The 19,243-nt window shown below is 49.7% G+C and overlaps 1 protein-coding gene across 1 annotated transcript in view; it reads left to right on the top strand.

Annotated features, from left to right (window-relative positions):
• Positions 1 to 19,243, top strand: part of ARID3B (AT-rich interaction domain 3B) — a 56,029-nt gene that overhangs the window by 34,192 nt on the left and 2,594 nt on the right. Inside the window, exons 5-8 of the mRNA XM_027858260.1 lie at positions 15,110 to 15,293; positions 15,433 to 15,701; positions 15,869 to 16,123; positions 18,468 to 18,563. Of these exons, the coding sequence (XP_027714061.1) occupies positions 15,110 to 15,293; positions 15,433 to 15,701; positions 15,869 to 16,123; positions 18,468 to 18,563 (804 nt within the window). The remainder of the gene's footprint in view (positions 1 to 15,109; positions 15,294 to 15,432; positions 15,702 to 15,868; positions 16,124 to 18,467; positions 18,564 to 19,243) is intronic.

The raw sequence follows: 19,243 nt of genomic DNA, 5'->3' as shown, positions 1-19,243 counted from the left end.
AGAAAATACTTTCATTCTGAAAGTCTCTCAAAAAGACCGGGAAGTGATTGTGTATGTTAGATGTGTGAAGCCTGGAATCTTTACATTTCACACATGAGTGAGAATAAGGGCCCCTGACATTTGTGACTTTCTTGTCATTTTTAAATTGAACTTTCTGGGGTCCATAGGATAATGGCAGTTCTTGGTGGCTGGTGGGAGGACAGCAGGGCTGGCGACTCATGCTTCTAGGGCTGGTGTGAAGAATAAATGGCAGATTTCACAAGAGGCTTCCAAAAATTCCTCGAACTCGAAAGGTCGCAGGTCCCAGTGACTGGCGCCAAGAATGTCCTGAATGTTGGTGGGGCATAGTCTTAACGCAGGCTGAAAGGATGAGGTTTATTTGCGGCAGGAGCACAGCAGGCTGTCTCTGAATGATTGCAGCTGCAAGTGATAAAATGACTTTCCTGCGGCCATAATGCCTGAGGAGGTAGAGGGAGGCCCTAACTGCCTTTTTGTGTTCCTGTGTAGCTCTTCCCTTCTTTTAATTGTTTGGGTAAATTGCCTTCAGCAGAGGGATCTTTCAGCCTGTAATCGCTGCCTTTGATTTCTAGGACAGACTTGTTTCTGCTTGTTTTTTCTTACCCTTATGCTGCTGGTCAGCGGACACCCACCCCCCCCCCCCCCCCCCCCCCCCCCCCCCCCCGCAGCCTGCTTTACACATTGGAAATTGGACAGGGAGCTCCCAGGCTGCAGACCATTCGCTGGTCTTTCAGCTGTTGGCCCTTCTCGAGAGACCACATGCGTCCTGTTCCCAGCAGCCATGCTGTAGGGGAGTCAGCATGGCTCAGTGTTTGGGGGGCTGAATTAGACTGAGAAGTAGTGGATTCTAGGAGTGGAGCATGGACTGGAGTCAGGAGAGACTTGTGGCAGCAAAGACAGCCAGCAGGCGTGAGTTCAGGTGTGCAGTGATGGGACCTGCCCTGGCGTAGTGGCGCTATCGGAGAGGAAAAGGGGACGTACTTGAGAGATGTGACAAAGATACACTTGGCAGGCATTGGTCACAGATCGCATATGTTGGGGGGAGAGAATATGAGGAGTCGAGGATGAAATGTGAGGGGCCCGCATAACTGGGAAGATGGTGGTGCCCTAGAAAGTAAGTAGTAGGGAAGTTTGGAAGGGGATAGGGTTTAGTGGGAGAGATCGTGAATTCAGTGTTGGGCGTGTCTACTGGACAAGTTCAAGATTTCTTTTTTCTTTTAATAATATTTTATTTTTTCCCCAGTTACATGTTAAAACAATCCTGAACCGTCAAGCAACCTGATAATAGGTTATACATGTGCAAACACGTAAAACATTTCCATGTTAGTCATTTTGTACAAGAAGACTCGAACAAAAAAGGAAGAGAGAAACAAAGTGAAAAATAGTATGCTTTAGTCTGTATTCAGATGATATCAGTTCTTTCTCTGGAGGCAGAGAGCATGTTTCATCATGTGTCCTTTGGGATTATCTTGGATCATTCACTATATTGCTGAGAACAGTTAAGTCATTCACAGTTTTTCATCGTACAGTATTACTGTTACTGTGTCCAACATTCTCCTGGTTCTGCTCACTTCACTTTGCCTCAGTTCTTGTAAGTCTTTCCAAGCTTTTCTGAGATCATCCTGTTCATCATTTCTTGTAGCACAATAGTATTCCACCACAACCATATACCACAACTTGCTCAGCCATTCCCCAAGTGATAGGCATCCCCCTGATTTCCTTAGCCACCACAAAAAGAGCTGCTGTAAGTATTTTTTTACAAGTATGTCCTTTTCCCTTTTTTTAATCTCTTTGGGATTAGTTCAAGATTTCTAATAGGCATTTAGAAATGTGAGACTGAAGGTCAACAGAGAGGTTAGGGCTAGATAAATAGATGTGAAAATCATCAGCTTAGAGATGATAATTGAATTCATGGGAGCTGATGAGATCATTAAGTGAAATAGGATAAAGGGAAAGGGGACCAGGACTGAGCCTGAGGGACACCCACATTTAGCAGGCGTGACCTAGATGAAGATCCAGCAAAGGAGAATGAGGAGTAGTCTGATGGGGGGAGGAGAACCAGGAGAGAGTGGTGCCCCAAAACCTAGAGAGAAGGGAGTATCAAGCAGAAGAGTGATGAACCATGTCAGAGGCTGCGGAGAGGTCAAGAAGGATGAGGATTGATGAAAGGCTGTTAGGTAGTGATGACTTTGGAGAGCTTAGTTTTCCCTGAATGATGAGGTAAAAAAAAGCAAAACCAAACTGTAAAGAAGACATCAGGAGTAAAGGAAGTGGAGGCACTGATTGTAGAAGGCCTTCTCAAGGAGTTTAGCTACAAAAGTTAGGAGAGATGTGGGGGTTTAGTTAGCAGGGATGGGTGGATGAAGTGAGGGTTTTTTGAGGATGGGAGAGAAAAGGACATGTTTGTAGACAATAGGGAAGCAGTTAATCAGTAAATGTGTGTTAAGTGCCTACTTTGTGCTTGGCACTCTGCTCAGTGCCACTAGATAGGGAGAAATTTGAAGATGAGTAAGAGAATGGGGATGATGGAGGAGGCAATCTGTGAGAGAAGACAAATGGAATGGGGCTACTTGTGAGTGTGGAGGAGGTAGCCTTAGCAAGAAGGGCCAGCTCATTATGTGAAAAGAGGTGAAAGAGGAGGTAGTGGCAGGTTTCTAGGTGATAGGAGATGAGGAGGAGGGGAGAAGAGGGAGCTCTTGACAAATTGCCTCAAATTTTTTTTTTGTAAGCTATGAGATAAGGTTCTCAGCTGAGAGGATGTATGGAGGGGGAGCCATGGAAGGTTTGAGGACAGATGAAAAGGTTTGGAAAAGCCACTATGGTGAATGGGATAGTGGGTCAATTAGGGAGATGTAAAAGAATTGCCTTGCAGCACTGAGGACCCAGTTGAAATCAGGCAAAATGATTGGGATGTAAAGCATGGTCTGTTCTGGTGGTTTAGGGGGCAGATTGTGTTTGTACTTACCAATTAAAACAACTTGATCCAAGGCCAAAGCTGAGTGGATCAACTCCCCTACTAGCCGAGGTTATATTTCAGGCAGTCTAGTCCAGAGATGTTTTTTCCAGGTGGGGAGAAGTGGAATAGCAGGAAGTTAGATGGCAAGATGGTGGCACAGGTGAGGAAGAGACTGGAAGCTATGTGAGGTATGAAAGAAGTGTAACCTGCTCCAGTGTATGTAGGTCTTTGTCATCATTAGTTCTGTCTCTAAGGCAGCTTTGTTAGTAGGGATCACTAGTAAAACATGTTCTGTGTGCAGCGGGCATTAAATTCCATGGATACCAAAGCTGAAGCTTCCACCATCCCCCAACAGGATTCTCTTCTTCTGTTACTGAAAGCCAAACTGAATTAAATAAGGCATTCTTGGTGTTATTTCCTCTCGTTAATTATTTGAGAATATTATTACTGGTTTTTGGAACCCTTTACTTTCTCAACTCCACTCATATATACATATATACATACACACACACGTATTTGTATGTATCATTGGCTAACCAGTTCTATGTAGAATCCATGGGCTAATTAAACTCTCTAGTGGTTGTTTGTAAATTATTCCCTAATGAACTTCATTAGCATGTATCTAAGGACCATCCAGAGTTCTCGGGTCCGCTGAGGAGACCTCTCAACTCCAATGCCCCAACACTGGTACATACATAAAAACATAGCCTCTTTACCTCTTCATAAGGGAGAGAGAAGAGGTGCTTGTTCCCTCGGCAGGGTATTCAAGAAGCCAGGATGCTGGAAGCCGAGACTGGGGGCCTGACAACCCTATCGTGTTTCCTGCCTCAGTGGGCTAATCCCAGGTAAATGATCTGAAAGTACCTGACCCCAGTATAAAGATCTGGAGGCCAAACATGGCGCTCTTTGACCTGTGAGCTCCGTCTTTGTGTACAAGGGAGGCGTGATGAAGAACCCCAGAGAGCATAATGAAGTCCGTGCGTGCTATTGCGTTTTATAATTGGGTTTCACAGCACTTAAAGAAAAATGTGCCCTTTGCCCAAAGGTCAGAGCAGGAACATCAAAGGCGCTGGCCCCCTGTGCAGGACTCTCACTGGCATTCTCTCCAAGCCAATAAGCTTTGGCATGATTCATGTTTGACCAGCTAGCTGTACACACACCTTGTAAGGCAGTGGTCGGGGGGGGGTCCCCCCCATTCTGTTCAGGGTTGCAGGCTGACCTTGGTTTTCCCAGATGGGCAGTAGGCTCTGCTTTTGATATGTGTGAACTAAGGATTTACTGTGGGAAAGAGGCTTGGCCGAGGGTATTTCCTTGCGTCGTGCACTTATCTGCCCTTCACAGCCAAGGAAATGCTTGCGTGCCTGTGGCTTCGCCCCGTGGCGGGAAAGCGCTCTGTGTTGTGTCCTGTCAGCCCACAGCACAGCTCTGCCCCAGAGGCCTGTCAGGACTACACTGGAATGGAGCATCGTCCTCAGAAGAATCCCAGCCTTCCGTCTGTCCTGCTCTAGCTTCTCCTGAAAGTTTAAGAGCCAGTCTTTGCTGCCTGAGGACTGGCCACTTCTCTGAGGGCATCAAGATTTCGACTCTTGACTTGTTACTGTTCTTCAGGCAACATAGCTGCTACTGACATGCCTGGTCTTCCTTTTCTGTCCTCAGCAGTCATTTGATATATAACAGCTAGCTGTCGGTTATTCTTGGTAATGGGAGAACATGGGCCGTTGAGAACCCCAGATAATCTAAGTGATTCGCTTTAGCCATTGGCGTCAGCCTTCTCCCTTCCAGATCTTTTACCAGGGCTTGTAGCAAGAAGCCACGTGGGTTCACTCGAGTTTCCTCCATCTCTGCCGGTAATCGGGCGCAAACGAGGAGGAAGGCCTGGGGAGGGAAGATGAGCTTCGTGGCGCGTCCCCATCTGTGTGAATGGAGTCTGACATCCTGCTCATGGCTTCAGTTAGAAAACACCTGAAAGGAAAGATGTGCTGTGTGTGGATGCGGGGGCATGTTAGGGGAAAAAAGGCCACTATAACACATCATAGGAATGCATTCCAGTGCTGCAGATTACAGAAGGAGAGTCCTGGAGAGGCCAGCAGAGACCCGCAGCTCCTGACAGGGTCAGCTGTGCCCTGTGGGGACAGACACTGGAATTGGAATAGGAAAGGTAAGGTTCAAGTCTGTGCTGTCTTGCTCATTGGCTTTGTGACTTTGGGTAAAAATTATCTGGGATTTCTGTGACTCAATTTAAGTCTAAAGTTAGCTGACAGAATAGATAGAGCTTTAGATTTGGAATCAGGAAACTCAGAGTTCAAAGGCTGCCTCAGACATTTTACTGGATGTGTGACCTGGGCAAGTCACTTACCCTTCTCAGCCTCGGTTCCCTCATCTGTAAAATGGGGATAAGAATAGCACCTCCCTCCTAGGATTGTTGTGAGGATCAAATGAGATCCTATCTATACAGGACTTTGCAAATTGGAAAGTGCTTTATCTAGGCTTGCTAGTTGTTTCATCTGTAATATGGGGGTGATACTCACTAACCCATCTCACCAATAAGATAATGTGTAGAGGACACTATAACTTGTGAAGCACCATGTAAACCACTTTCAAATGGAGATCAGCGGCTCCCGTCTTCATCCTATCCCTCTCGGAGTTAGGCAGGAAAGGACGAGAGCTAACTGGAGTGGTACAGGCTTCTTCCTGCCTGCACTCCTCTCCCGGCTCCACCTGCCCTCTCTGACAGAGAGTTTGAACCCTTCGAGGTCATGGAGGTGTAGCTGGATCCGTAATGATTATTGGCCCCATAGAGGATGTTGCACAGGCCAGGGCCCAGAACTCTGTCAGTTAGAGGTAATGCCTTTTATTGATGAAATGCTTCCTCAGCGGCAGGCAGTGTGAGCAGCATCCGCTATTTAAAAATGAGGAAACCAGGGTCCCAGAACAGAAGGGACTGGCCAGTTAGTCTGTGAGCTTCTGGAGCACAGGCCCAGTTAGTTCTTTTTCTTTCTTGCTTTTTTCCCCCCTTTCTTTGTATCCTCAGATCTGAGCACAGGGCCTGGTGCAAAGGAGTGCTTAGTTGGAGCTCGCCGGTGCAGGGTTCTCCCTGCAGCACCACACAGTGGATCAGGATGGGACAAGGCAAAGCGGGGGAATTCACAGACGGCCACCCCCGCTTTGAGGCAATAATTTATGATGTGAGGTGGAAGTGCTGGAGGACGCCTGGTGTCTGGGATTGAGGGAGCCTTGGGGTGTTGGAGAGACTTGGAGGCAGAAGTGGGTTCAGACATGGCTTCCAGCATGATGTAAATGGTTTTGTTGGACATTTGCATGTTAATCGCATGCCCTGTCTTATGGAACAATCCACCTAGAGTTTGCTTTGCAGACCACCTGACCCTGCAGCCCAGTTGTCTTCAGGAATGTATTTCTTAAGAAAACAGTTCATAAGAATGTCACAGGTCACCTTGCTGCCTGGTCCTAAAAAATGAGGTTTTGGTAGTGGAAGGGTTAATCTGCAGAGGCATGGCTAGGAGTAGGGCCTGCCTTAGAGCTTCCCCCACTTCTGGGGTGTGTGTTTCCCTTGCCTTCTAGCCAACTTGACAGTTTTTTCTGCCAAAATGATTAATGATCTTTTCTGAGCCAGGAAAAAACAGTAAGGGTCCCTGGCAGGGCCATGCCCGTGGTCCAAGGCCTCAACCCTTCAGTGGTTGGCACAGAGGCCTACAACTGAATCCATTTGTGTTCTCTGCCCCTAGGTTGCTTCCATAATCCCTGGAATGTATATACTCTCTGGGGGTAGAGGTAGGTGGGCCTCCCCTCAACATACTGTTCTTAGCACTTCCAGTTTTTTCCCTTGGACCAAAGGGGGCCCCCCCCAATCCCCCCAACAGAGCTGTTTTTCAGAATGTCTTTTTATCAGGTAATTGCTGTCTCAGAGCATCCCTGCTTAGTGCTGGGCTTGTGCCCTGCTCCCATCGGCCTCCAGTAGCATTCCTACCAACAAGGGTTAAAGAATCTCAGCTTCTTTCAGGAGATCATGGTCTCCATAAAAGCCTTTTACTTGGCTGTCCCTCAGGCTGCCTCCAGCTTCCAGGCTGAAATCTGATAAGGGGCTGCTTTGTTGGAACTGTCAGTCTCCTTTATTGAGGAGGGAACCCGAGCCCAGTGGCATTTCTCAGGGTGCAGATAAGGCCTTGGACTCCTGTCAAAAAGAACATGATTAATTACCCTCGATTCCAGCTCCCGCTTTGAGAGCAGTGACTGACAGTCCACAGGCTTACACATCAGGTGTCGCCATCCCCCTCGGGAGGTGGGATGGGCAAGCCGTTCATTCTCCAGCAGGGGCAACAGGAGTGACCCACAGGAGCACGCTGGATTTTTGTTTTATTTCTGTCCCAGTAGCTGTGAATAGCAGATTAACACCAACCTTAAAGGGAGAAGCTAGGCCTAGTGGCTCGCACTAGGAAACAGGCCTCGTTAGGAGGATTTGGCTTGGTCTGCATGGCCTCTGAGCTCTCTCCAGTTCAGGTTCTGTGGGTCAGGAGCTCACACATACACAGGCCTAAGGCAGAAACTTTTAGCCTTCCTTAAATAGATGGCCCCTTTGCTGTGGTCTGTCCCAAGCCAACACACAAGATCCCCTCATGGGACATAACTCAGGACCCATTGGCCTGCTTGTCCTCTCTCTCATTTATTCTTTCCAGGCCTTGGTTTCCTCATTTGTAAATCGGCTAAAATAAGCCATCCGCCTTTTGGCGTCTCTCTGCTTTCTTGTCTCTGTTTTGCTGTAATGTCAGGATTTTCTGTGGTTGAGGGTAGTTTGATAGGAATGGAAGGTCATTAGCCCTCTCCTTTTAGCATTGTACCTATTGTACCCTCTTTATAGGTCCGTGTAGAAGAAAGGGAGCTATACCCCAGATCGTACCATAAGCCTTCTTCATGATTCCAGGAATGTCTAGCCAGCCACACTTAGCCTGAGCCTTGGTCATGGCAGTACGACCAGGCCCTGGACTAGGCACTCCTCCTGGCTTCTCAGAGGAGCCTGAGAAAAAAGCCAGGTGTCCTTTACTAACTTTTGTAGAATCGTATTAATTAACCTGGACATGGGAATTACAAGTATGATGAAAGTCAAGGAAGATGACCTGCGTCATCAACATAAGGGAAACGGAATAAAGCCGAACCTGAGAGCGAGACATTGGAATTTCAGAACAAAAATGGCTTTCTCTTGCTGGTTTGAGGAAATAAGATACCTTCCTCCTGCCTTCGTCTGTGGTCTCATAAGTAACAGTCCTGTTCTCTAGTACAGGATGGTGTCACAGAGTCGAAGAATGCCACAGTTGGAAGCTTCCTTTCTAGATAGTTTATGTGTTTTATGATTATTTTGAATGGAATTTCTTTTTCATTGATGACTCTTGGATTTTGTTTTTCTATAAAAATGCTGTTGATTTGTGAGTTTATTTTGTAGCCAGAACTTGCTAAATCTGTTTTCTCAGTTGGTTTCTTTGCTGATTCCCTGGGATTTTCTAGATAAACCACTATGTCATCAGCTTGTAGGTATAATTTTGTCTCCACTTTGCCTATGTTTGTGCCTTTCATTTCTTTCTTTTGGCTTGTTAACTGTTGTTAACATTTCTAGAACGATATCAAATAAGAGTGGGAAGAGGAGGCCTTCTTGCTGTCGGCTTGAGCAGGAATTTCCTTCTACAGCATCTCTGCCCCGCTGCTGGGTGGTCTGCCACCCTCTGCCTAGAGACCCACAAGGATGAGGAGCATTCTCCCAGGCTGACCCTTCTCTTCTAGGCAGCTCAAACATTTCTTCTCTGTAGCTTCCAGGTGCCACATCTCCCACTCCTCCTCACTCCTTTAGGGGATGGCTCTGAATTAAAGGGGGGGCATCCCGTCTAGAAGCCGGATATTCATTCTTGTCACATTGTGCTTGTTCAGGCCTCCTTTTGAATATGACCTGTGGAGGCCATTGACAAGATACATAGCCTCTATAGGACTTAGAGTCCGGAGCGATATGGGAAAGAACCTTGCCTAATCTCTCACTTTTTACAAGGGAAGAAGCTGAGGCCTAGAGAAATGGTGGCAGTGACTACACGGAGTAAGTAGCAGAAGCTGGGACTTGAACCCAGCATCCTGACTGTAAGTGCATGGCATTACCCACTACGCCACACTGTTCCTTGAAGCCCACTCTCATTTTTTGTTTTTTTCTCAAATCTTTTTCCTCAGCCGATCATGTGATCAGCTGATTCAAAGACTTGACTCTGAATGAGCTGTTTTTAGAAGTCACACTTAGCCTCAGAGGATGACAGTGGCATGCCCCAAGGATGTTCAGAACACTCTGGGCCTCTGATGGCCCTTCCCTTCAGGCTCAGTTGAAGAGCCACTAAAGAGAACTGTTCTTACCACCATCTAGTCATGCCTTGTGCCTCCCCAGATTTAATCCGAGTGGGCAGGAACATGGAAATCATCTGGGTTGATTCTCGTCTGAGAAGTGCCTTGTCTGAGTTCAGTGGCACACTAATGGCACAGTGTGGCCTCTCTGTGTCTTAATCACCTGTTTCTGTTTCCCTTTGGCCCCATGGTTTTCCCATGGGAGAGGACAGGTATTCCTGTATATCACTAGGTGCCCATGAGAATAGAGCAACATCTCTAATCAGCCTCACAGCCCCCCTCCCTCCCTATAAGCTGGGTGCTTGGGGAATGTGATGGCCACCAAGCACACCTACTGTGTGCAAGCAGAGGTCAGTAGGCATCACTTGCAAAGAAGCAGAGCTAACACTGGGGAAATGCTAACCTGCCACCAGTCAAGTGTGATGAGAGTGCCGGGAAGGCAGAGAGGAATGTGGCTCAAGGTGATGAGGAAAGGCCTTCTGGAGAAGAGGCCTGAAAGCTTGGCCTAGAAGGATGGTTAAGAGTCCCCGTGGGTGAACAGAGGAAGGTGTACTACAGGAAGAGAACCAAGGAAGCAAATGCATGGAAGAAAGAGTGAGTGTGACGTGCCAGGCCTGTCCCAGCCCTCAGGGAGCTCCCAGTCTAATGGGCAAGAGAGGCAAATCACTTAATCTGGAAGCTGTATACTGAGTAGATGGGAGGTTCTATCAGGGAAGTGGGGGAGACAGATGGGAAATGCCTCTTATAGAAGATGGGATTTGAACTGAGTCTTGAGAGGCCAGGGGGATATGGGATGGCATTCTGGGCATGGGGCTCAGCCAGTGCAAAGATTGTCAGGGGAGGGAGGATCTCCAGGGAGAGCAGCCAGGAGGCCAGATCATAAAGTACAAGGCTGAGTAGAGGCAGGTGTAAGAAGACTGGAAAGGGAGGAGGGGGCTAGGGGATGAAAGACTGTGAACACCAAGGGGCCAGTTCGTATTTGCTCCTGGAGGTGATAGGGAGACACAAGAGTTTACTGAGGAGGGGGGGAGTGACATGGTCAGGCTTGTGCTTTCGGAGGATCCCTTTGGTAGCTATTTGGAGGGGCCAGAGAGACAAACCAGCTGGTTATTACCATGGTCGAGGACTGGTACCAGGGTGCTGGCTGTGAGTGGAGAGAAAGGGGCTATCTGAGAAATGACAAAGGAGACTGGAGGACATTCGATGTGTGAGGGAGGGAGGAGTCAAGAGGGCCACCAGGGTGACTGGGAGGATTGTGGTGTCCTCAGGAGGAGGAGGGAAAGGCTTGGCGGGAGGAGAATGAGTTCTCTTTGGGGCATTTTGAGTGCGAGGTGCTCATGGGACATCCACAAGGTACAAGTTGGAAAGGGGTAAAGGTAGCGTTGTGTAGGTAGAATGGGGCGAGGTTCCGGGAAGATTGGAAAGCCAGGTGTGGGCATTGGGGGCAGCAATGGAGAGAGCGCTGAGCCTGGAGTAGAGGGACCTGAGTTCAGATGCAGACTCGGACACCTTGATTATGTGGCCCTGGGCAGGTCATTTAGCACAGTTTCTTCATCTGAAAAATGGGGATAACAGCACCTACCTCCCAGCGTTGTTGTGGGGGTCGAATGAGGAATTAGCACAGTGCCTGGCACATGGTAAGAGCTGCATACATGTTCGCTGTCGTGATTATCATTATTATTAGTATTTAGATTTGATGCAATATGCATCAAGGGCAGTGGTGCAGCATTCGGGGTGAGGACATAAAGGAGAAACTGTTAAAGTAACCCACGTCCTCGGTATGCATGCTGGGGCTGGGGAATAGAGAGGAAGAAGTATAGGGAAGACGCTTCCAAGCAAAAATCACAAAGACTTGGAAACTGGTTGTATTTAGGGAAGAAGGAGAGGGAGAAATAGTGGCTGAATTTCCTAGACTAGGAGATGGGAAGAATCATGCTTCTCCCACTGCAGATGGAAAAGTTGGAACTGGGGGGCTACCTGGCTGGGATGGGGGGGGTGCGGAATGCCACCTGGAGTCACACCATTGGAAACGTGGTACCTGCAGCTGGAGACATGGGTGCTGGAGACAAAGGTTTGAAAGGTCCTTCTAGAGCTGCTCAGTGAAATTGTGGAATGGAATAGCCTCACTGAATTGAGTTTGTGCCAGAATGGAAAACCCCTTCCTCCACATTCATCATTCAGCAAATGCTGATCAAGTACAGACTGTCCTCAGGCAGCTCCCAACTTGTGGGTGATGGCAGCCACTGAATGAGCAAAAAGCCTTCATGAACAGCAGTCAGCCCAGTAGGAGAGACTTTGGGCCGTCGGCCCCCAGTCGGGTTCAGCTGCGTTATCCTTCTGGTTTTGTCGGCTTATGTAGAAAGGGAGGCAGAGATGGAGCTGTAGAAGTTACTGAAGGTACTTGAGCTTCACCAAACATTCATTCAGTACTTACTTTATGGAAGGCCCTCTCCTCAGAGTGGGGGCCGCACAGATGAAAACCACCGTCCCATGGCACGTACACTGGTAGATCTGGTGCGAGGTGGAATGTGATGGGGACGGAGAGCCCTGGGTTTGAGGAGGGATGGACGTGTCACTTTCAGCTGATGAGGGAAGGAGAGGCAGGGAGGAAGACGCCAGGTATCGCTTCAGAGGTGGATGGCGGATACTCAGTTGAGGACACTGAGAAGAAGGCCCATTTTCTCAGTGTCTTGCATGTGGACTTCCCAATCAAAATCATTTTCTGTTTTAGTTTTGACCTTCCAAAAAGAACAAAGAAACATCTCTTGGTCTGGAGCTCTAGCATGTGTGGATTAAAGTCTCGTCTCTCTCAGCCGAAGACCAGAGTTCTTTTACTGTCCCTTTTTTTTCCTTCAAATGTCTGAGACCCCCATCTGACTTGGATTAACCCGTTTTAAAAAAAAAAAAACAAAAAAACACAACCACCACCAGCTAGAGTTAGTGGGGCTGAGATTCCAGGACATAGAAGGAAAAACCATTCTCTTAAAATGCTGCGGGGTCGGGGGAGGAAACGTAGAGTTGACACACATTACCCTTATCTGATCAGAACAAGGCTTCCAGCCGACAGGGCAGCTGAATAAGAGATCTCAGCAAAATTTGGGGGTGGGGAAAAAGATGGAGGAGAGGCTAGCTTGTGTACAGTAAAATGGATTTGCCATCAAAAGGCAACAAGTCTTATACCCTGACCTGGACGGTGACCCTTCCCTCTGGAATTCTCCCCTCTGACCTCTGGATCATTAATCCTGAGGCTGCCAGATGACAGTAATCCATCATGCACTCTGACAGGCATCACAGCCGGCTGTGAAAGGATCCACTGGGTCCAGGCCCCTGCCCCCCTCCTCCCTGCCCTGTCCCCTGGTGCTCATTAGCAGCCCTTCCTGCCTGGTGCCAGGTTTCCTAATAAAGTCCCTGGCTCCTCTCTCTTCCCGTCATGGCCAGCTGGCGGAAACTTGTCCAGCCCTTCTCTCATCCAGGGGCCCGAAGGGGATGGAGAGATTAGGAAGAGGGACCTCTTTAGCTACTTCTCTGGCCTATCAAGACCTGTCGGTCAAGCAGCTTCTTTAACGTGCCATGGTCTCAACAGAAATGCCAGAGGTATCTGGGAGCAGAGCTGCAGCAGAACTGGCATGAGAAAGGGCAGGGGGAGAACAGGACAAGGTAGTCCTTTGTTTCCTATTCTGAAACCCAGGCAGTGGCTGGGAAAACCAGGTCCCCGCGTGGATTGAGTTTCTGCAGACCTTTCAAATTGTTACTTAGAATCACAGAACAGTAAAGCTGGGAGGGTACTCGCTGCAGAGAAAAGTGTAGCCAGAGAGGGAAAGGCATTTTTTGTCAGACATAGATTAGGCACCTACTGGGGGCAGATTATTGTGTGAGGTGAGATGGTGCGATGAGACAGTCTGATATGAGGAATTTATGGAGAAGACAGAGACACAGGTTACTGTAGTCCCTATTGCTCAGCCAGGCTGAGAAGGAAGGGGAAGGCAGAGCCCAGAGAGAGGCCTGGGAAAGGCTCTCGCTGGCCATCGGGGCCTGGCAGGGCTTCCCAGAGGAAGGCACATTTGAGTTGGCTGCTGAAGAAGCCCACCAGATTCCTGATAAACAAGGGCAGAGGCAGGGAAGGACCACAGATGTCTGGGAGAGGGCAGCCAGTCTAGCTCGGTTGGAGGATCACATGAGAAGTGTGGATAAGTAAGGCAGCCACAGACTGGAGGCCTCGGCCTCAGTGCCTGCTTAAGGAATTTGGACGTCACTCAGGAGGAGGCCGTTGTAGGGGCAAGTGAGTGGAGGGGGGATGGGCAGCCAGAAGCTGGGCCATTGCTTCTTTCTCTCACACCATCTTAACTGAGGCACCAACTGTGTCCTCTCAGATGTTTCGCTTACACAGCTGTTGGGGCAGCGCATGCCCGGGCAGGATGTTCTCTGTGACGTGTGCAGGTCTAGGCTGGTAGCAGCATTGCTGCTTTTTTTCTCCGCTTCATCGCCAACATGTCAGGCTACCCTAAGGAAAAGACTCCTCCTCTCTGCTCCCTGCCTGTCCCTCCACTTTGGGAGAACAGATTCTATTCACAAAAAGATAGGGAGGCCGGATTCTTGTTAGGCCTGTTTCTTTCTCAGAATCTTAGGGTTTTATCCAGAAAGCAGAAAGACAAATGGAGATTTGGCAGCTGTCCAGTTCATCTTGTCAAGACCAGCGTATCTTATCAAGGTAGGCCCTTCCAGCCCAGAAGCAGCCGGATTGTCTCCTTTATCAGCCGTCACTCATCTTGTAGGCAAGGACTGTGTAATTGCCAAGCTGAAAAGGAGTCGGACAATCATCTCGTACCCTCTGGCCCGGGAGGGGAAGGGTCACAGAGATAAATCTGACTGCGGCTGCCATGTTGGTTAAGTCGTCATCACCTCTCAGGTGGATTATTGTAATAACTTCCTCATTGTTCTCCCTGTTTCTGGTCTTCCCTTTCCGTATAGTTTTCCAGACAGCTGCCCAATTGTCTTCCTAACTGATCCATCCATGTCAATTCCCAGCTAAGAAGTCAGCAGGGCTCTCTCATTCTTTCAGGTCAAAATAAAAACTCCTTATCTGGGCACGATGTAGCTCTAGCCTGCCTTTCCAGGTTTATTTCACATTACTCCCCCTCCACGTCCTGACCAAACTGGCCTCCTCATTGTGTGCCCCCTCCTTTCTCTGCCTTTGTACAGGCCGGCTGTCCTCCATGTGCAGAGGGCATTCCTCCTCACGTCACTTCTTGTAGTTCAGGTGCTGCCTCCTCTGCGCAGGCTGGTGTAGTCCATAGACCGCTGACCTTGGGAGCAGGAAGACATGGGTTTGAGTCCCCGCCCCCAGACATCAGCTGGGTGACTGGGGACCTCGTCTCGCGGGCTTTCTAGCACGATCCCCCTAGCAGTCAGTGTTTTCTAAACCCTCCTCTTCAGATTAGTTGGTATTTACGTATCTGGGCACATGGTATATTCCACCCACTGGAACATCAGCACCTTGAGAACAGGTAGTGTTTCTTTTTTATTTTTGTATCCTGAGGTCATGGCACAGAGCTGGTGCTTAATAAAATCTGTATACAATCCAATACCTTCTTGTGTAATGACCCTTGGGCTGATCTGAGGCTTTCAGACGGACAGGATTGGGGATCCTGAGTGGGTAGAGTAATTAATATTTATTCCTAATTTATCAGGAGTCTACTTTCAGGGTTTTGATGTTGTGTTTTCTCTCTTTGCTGTCTTTGGGGGCAATTTTAGGGACTCCCATCAACCGGATCCCCATCATGGCCAAGCAGATCCTGGACCTCTACATGCTCTATAAACTGGTCACTGAGAAGGGGGGGCTGGTGGAAATCATCAACAAGAAGATCTGGAGGGAGATCACCAAGGGCCTCAACCTCCCCACGTCCATCACCAGCGCAGCCTTCACCCTGCGCACCCAGTGAGTGCCTGCTTCCTTGGGAAGGGAGCCTGCACCTGGTAGGGCGGGGTGGGACAAGGAAGGCTTCAGAGGGAGGCTGGACCCACATTGTTGGCGTGGACTGAGCTTTGTGACTTGCTCCTCTGAATCTTCCTACCAGGTACATGAAGTACTTGTATGCCTATGAATGTGAGAAGAAAGCTCTGAGCTCCCCAGCTGAGCTCCAGGCTGCCATCGACGGCAACCGGCGGGAGGGCCGTCGGCCCAGCTACAGCTCCTCCCTCTTTGGCTACTCCCCCACCAGCCCTGCTGGGCCCACCTCCCTGCTCTCCCCTCCAAAGATCCGATTCCCCATCCTTGGACTCACCCCCGGCAGCGGCGGTGGGACTAGTGGCCCTCGGCTGCCCCCAGCAGCGACTCTCAGGAAAGGTCAGTGTCTCCCAGGGGCCTAGGCTTGGGGAGGAAAGGGCAGGGGAGCATCGTTGAGAATCAGAAGGCCGGAATTCCATTTCCAGGCTTCCAAGCCTGGGGGTCATTGGGTGCCCTGGTGAGGCGGATGTTAGAGCCCCTTAGCCTTATTCTGGTCCCATTGGCAGGTGATGGAGTTGCCATGACAGTGCCCATGCCCAACCGGCTGGCTGTGCCCGTGACCTTAGCGGGAGGCCAGCAGACAGGCCCCCGCACCGCTACCCTGGAGCAGCTACGGGAACGGCTTGAGGCCGGGGAGCCTCCGGAGAAGAAGGCATCAAGGATGACTGAGGAGGAGCAGCGGTTCATGCAGCAGGCTTTCCATCGAAACCTGTTGAGCGTGGCCCGGCAGCTCCCCATGAAAGTAAAAATCAACGGCAGGGGTGAGGAAGCAAGAGCTGGGCGTCCTGCCCTGGGGGTCCTTCCGGCTGCCATCCATGGCAGCCTTGGGGACAGGGACACTGACCACTGGGCATGGAGGGAGAAGGGGTGACCGCCACAGTTCACGGGGCACCAGGCAGAGTAATTACTGCCCAGGATTTCCTAGCAAGGGCCCCGAGGATGTCATAGACACTTGGGCACATCAGGTCAGAGCATCCCACCTCATCCTGCCCCTCTGGCAAACCTGGAAGGAGGAGCTGCAGACCTTCAGAGGCAACAGCTGGTGTTTCTTTCCCCTCGTCCCTTTTGATCCAGTTAAATTAAAGGGCTCAGCCTTCATGCCAGATGTAGGCAAGGCCAAGGCAGGTTTAGGGAGGAAGGGACGCCCGTCATTACTGAGGCCAGTGTAGGGGGCGGTTAGCCTGAGGCTGGGCAGTTAGCTTCCTTCCCCAGCAAAGATGAGCCCACTGATGGTCTTCCTAGATGACAAGAAAGAGGAAATACAAGTTTGGCAGCATAATTGACATCCTTCCCTTCTTGTACTGCATTTTCCCTTGCCCCGCCCATTCCCCATGTTCCTCTCCTTCCCTTCCTCCCCTTTCCTACTTGTTTCAGGAACCCCGACTCTGTACCAAATTAGTCAGTAATGTGCACTGGGGGCCTTTGGGGAAACGACTGAGGTCTGAAGGGACCTGGGCTTTTCCAGAGAGCTCCCATTCTGCCCATGTTGACCCAGAGTATAGGACATGGAGAAACCAAGACAGGGAACTCGAAAGTCCCAGGCCTCTTAAGAAGGCCCTTCATTCGATGACCAGTGGAGTTTCCTGAGCCTTTGAGCTTCTCTTTCTGCTTTATAGCTGAAGCTGACCCTGAATTTTAACTGAGCCTACCAAACACTCCCCCTTCCTCTCTCCCTCTTGAGATAACTCTCCCAGGACCTGGAGAAGAACAGGGGAAAGTTTGTTTTGAGAAAGGTAGGGATGCAGCTTGGTGGTGGAGAAAGAAAGACTTGCCCAGTGGTGTTGCTATAACTGAGGGAACCTGGTTTGTTAGGGACCTGTGTCAAGAGTAAAAACAGTCACAGTCCTGTTGTGCTCAAACTCAGAGAGAAATGATCTGGGCTGCATGTTGACTTAGAAAAACCACAAACTAACATTATCTGTGTTGTATTTTATTTATTTTGTTAAACGTTTCCTGATTACATTTTAATCTGTTTGGAGTTTGATGCCTCTGCTCCAGAGATTGGGCTCCACGCTTGTTACAGAGAAGAGACATCAGACTTCTGGGGGCTCCAGAGGAGGGGCCTTGAACTAGTGGTCGAAAGTCCAGGGAGGCAGATTTGTGCTTGTTTCTAACGATTAGAGTAGTTTAGAAATAGAAGAGGATGTCTTGTGAAGTCTCTCAAAAGGGCCACTGAGGCTGCAAAGACATAAATGAAATGGCCCCTGGCCTCAAAAAGCTTACATTCTCTAGGGAGAGACCGCCTGTATACACATACAACATTGAAGACAATTGAGAGATGAAGAGGAGGGTTTATGCAAGACATTGCACCAAATTCATGAGGAAGGCATGGGGGAGGGCTGTGCAGAAACATGAGTCATGTGCAAAGGCTACTTTGCTGGATTGTAGGAGCTGAGAGATGGGCTGGATCCAGGGTGTGGAGAGCTTGAAAGGGCTCCTGTTTTATTCCAGGAGTGATGGGGCCACAGTGACACGGTCAGATCTGTGCTTCAGGAACATCCCCAGCTGGCCAACTTCATGGGCGGTCTGAATGTCTGTTGGCCAGGTGTCATAGAGGAACGAGATTCTTGGGGAAGATTCTTCTCAACTGAAGATCTACAGATCCCCATTTTGGAAATGATAGAAACTCTGCTCTCTGATGGTTTAGGGATAGACCTGTTTGAGAGTCAGATGACCTAGGGTTCCAGGATTCAGTGGTGAAAGAGATATATTCCAAATCCTGGCTCTTTCCTTCTTGGCCTTAGATTAGCAGAGATCTAGTCTTCCAGCCGCCCAGGTTCTTCCAGAAATGCTAGACTTCCTGAGTCACTGTGTCACCAGGAACGGGTTGGGGTGAAAGTATGTGCTGGGAAAGGCTGGGGGAGCAGTGGAGAGTCTGGTTTGGATTAATGGCCATTCTGGAGGGAGAGGAGTCTGAGGGGCTGGATGGTCTGTGTGATGATGGACCCGTGGAGAGAACCAAAGCCTGCTCCCCGTGACTGCTGCTGTACTCTAAGCTCAATCCCCAGAGCAGATCATTCAAGAAATTCCCCCAAGGAGCCAGAAAGATGGTGGAAGGGGAAACTCTAGCTTCACAAGCCCCATTTTTTCCATTTCTCCCAGCAGAAGATCGCTCCGAGGCAGCAGCAGCACTGAACTTGTCCACGAGTGGCATCGGCAGCATCAACATGTCTGTAGAGATCAATGGCACCATCTACGCAGGTGAAGGGAGCGGCCCAGCGCAGGGTGGTTCCTCTGGCCCCTCTCCCGAGGTGGCACCCTCACAGCCTCCCCTGCTTCCTCACCACCCCAGGCGGGTTTTCCTCATGGGCACTTTCAGCACGAAAGTGGTCTCTGGGGTGCTAAGGAGAGGGGAAGAGCTGACTGGCCTCAGTCAGCCCTTAGCTGTTACAGGGAGGCGATGATATCTGATGTCTTAGCTTACAGGAGGGTTGGGAGCGAAAGGGTGACTGAGCAGCCCTCTCACAGAAGTGAGAGCTCAGTTTTCCCCTTTAGATAGAGACCTCCTTGACGAGACCTTCCATTAAAGGCATGAACTGTACTTCCTGGGCATTTAGGACAATGAGGACATGCCCAGGTTTCTTAAAATGGTCAGTGTTCTCCCCGTCACTGGTCACCAGCCTTCGGTCACCACCCTTTCTGGCTGACTGTGGGAGGAGTAACTGAGGGAAAGCTTTAGGGGGACAGAGAGGCCGGTCTTTCTAAGCAGCCCACCCAGCCCTGAATGCACCAGTGGCCTCTTTGTGGCGTGATGGGGGTGGGGTGGGGTGAAGGAGGGCGGGCACCAGACAGGCGCCATGACAGATCTGGCAGACTGCTCATTTGGGCAGTGGGGGAGTGAAAGTTGGGAACTCTGAGTTCTTGGTCTCTACTCTTCCATA

The sequence above is a fragment of the Vombatus ursinus genome, unplaced genomic scaffold, assembly GCF_900497805.2.
Source record: "Vombatus ursinus unplaced genomic scaffold, bare-nosed wombat genome assembly UNPS02012811.1, whole genome shotgun sequence".
In the NCBI taxonomy this organism is placed as follows: Eukaryota; Metazoa; Chordata; class Mammalia; order Diprotodontia; family Vombatidae; genus Vombatus; species Vombatus ursinus.
Note: the sequence above shows the minus strand (reverse complement) of the source record. Positions and strands in the feature narration are given on the sequence as shown.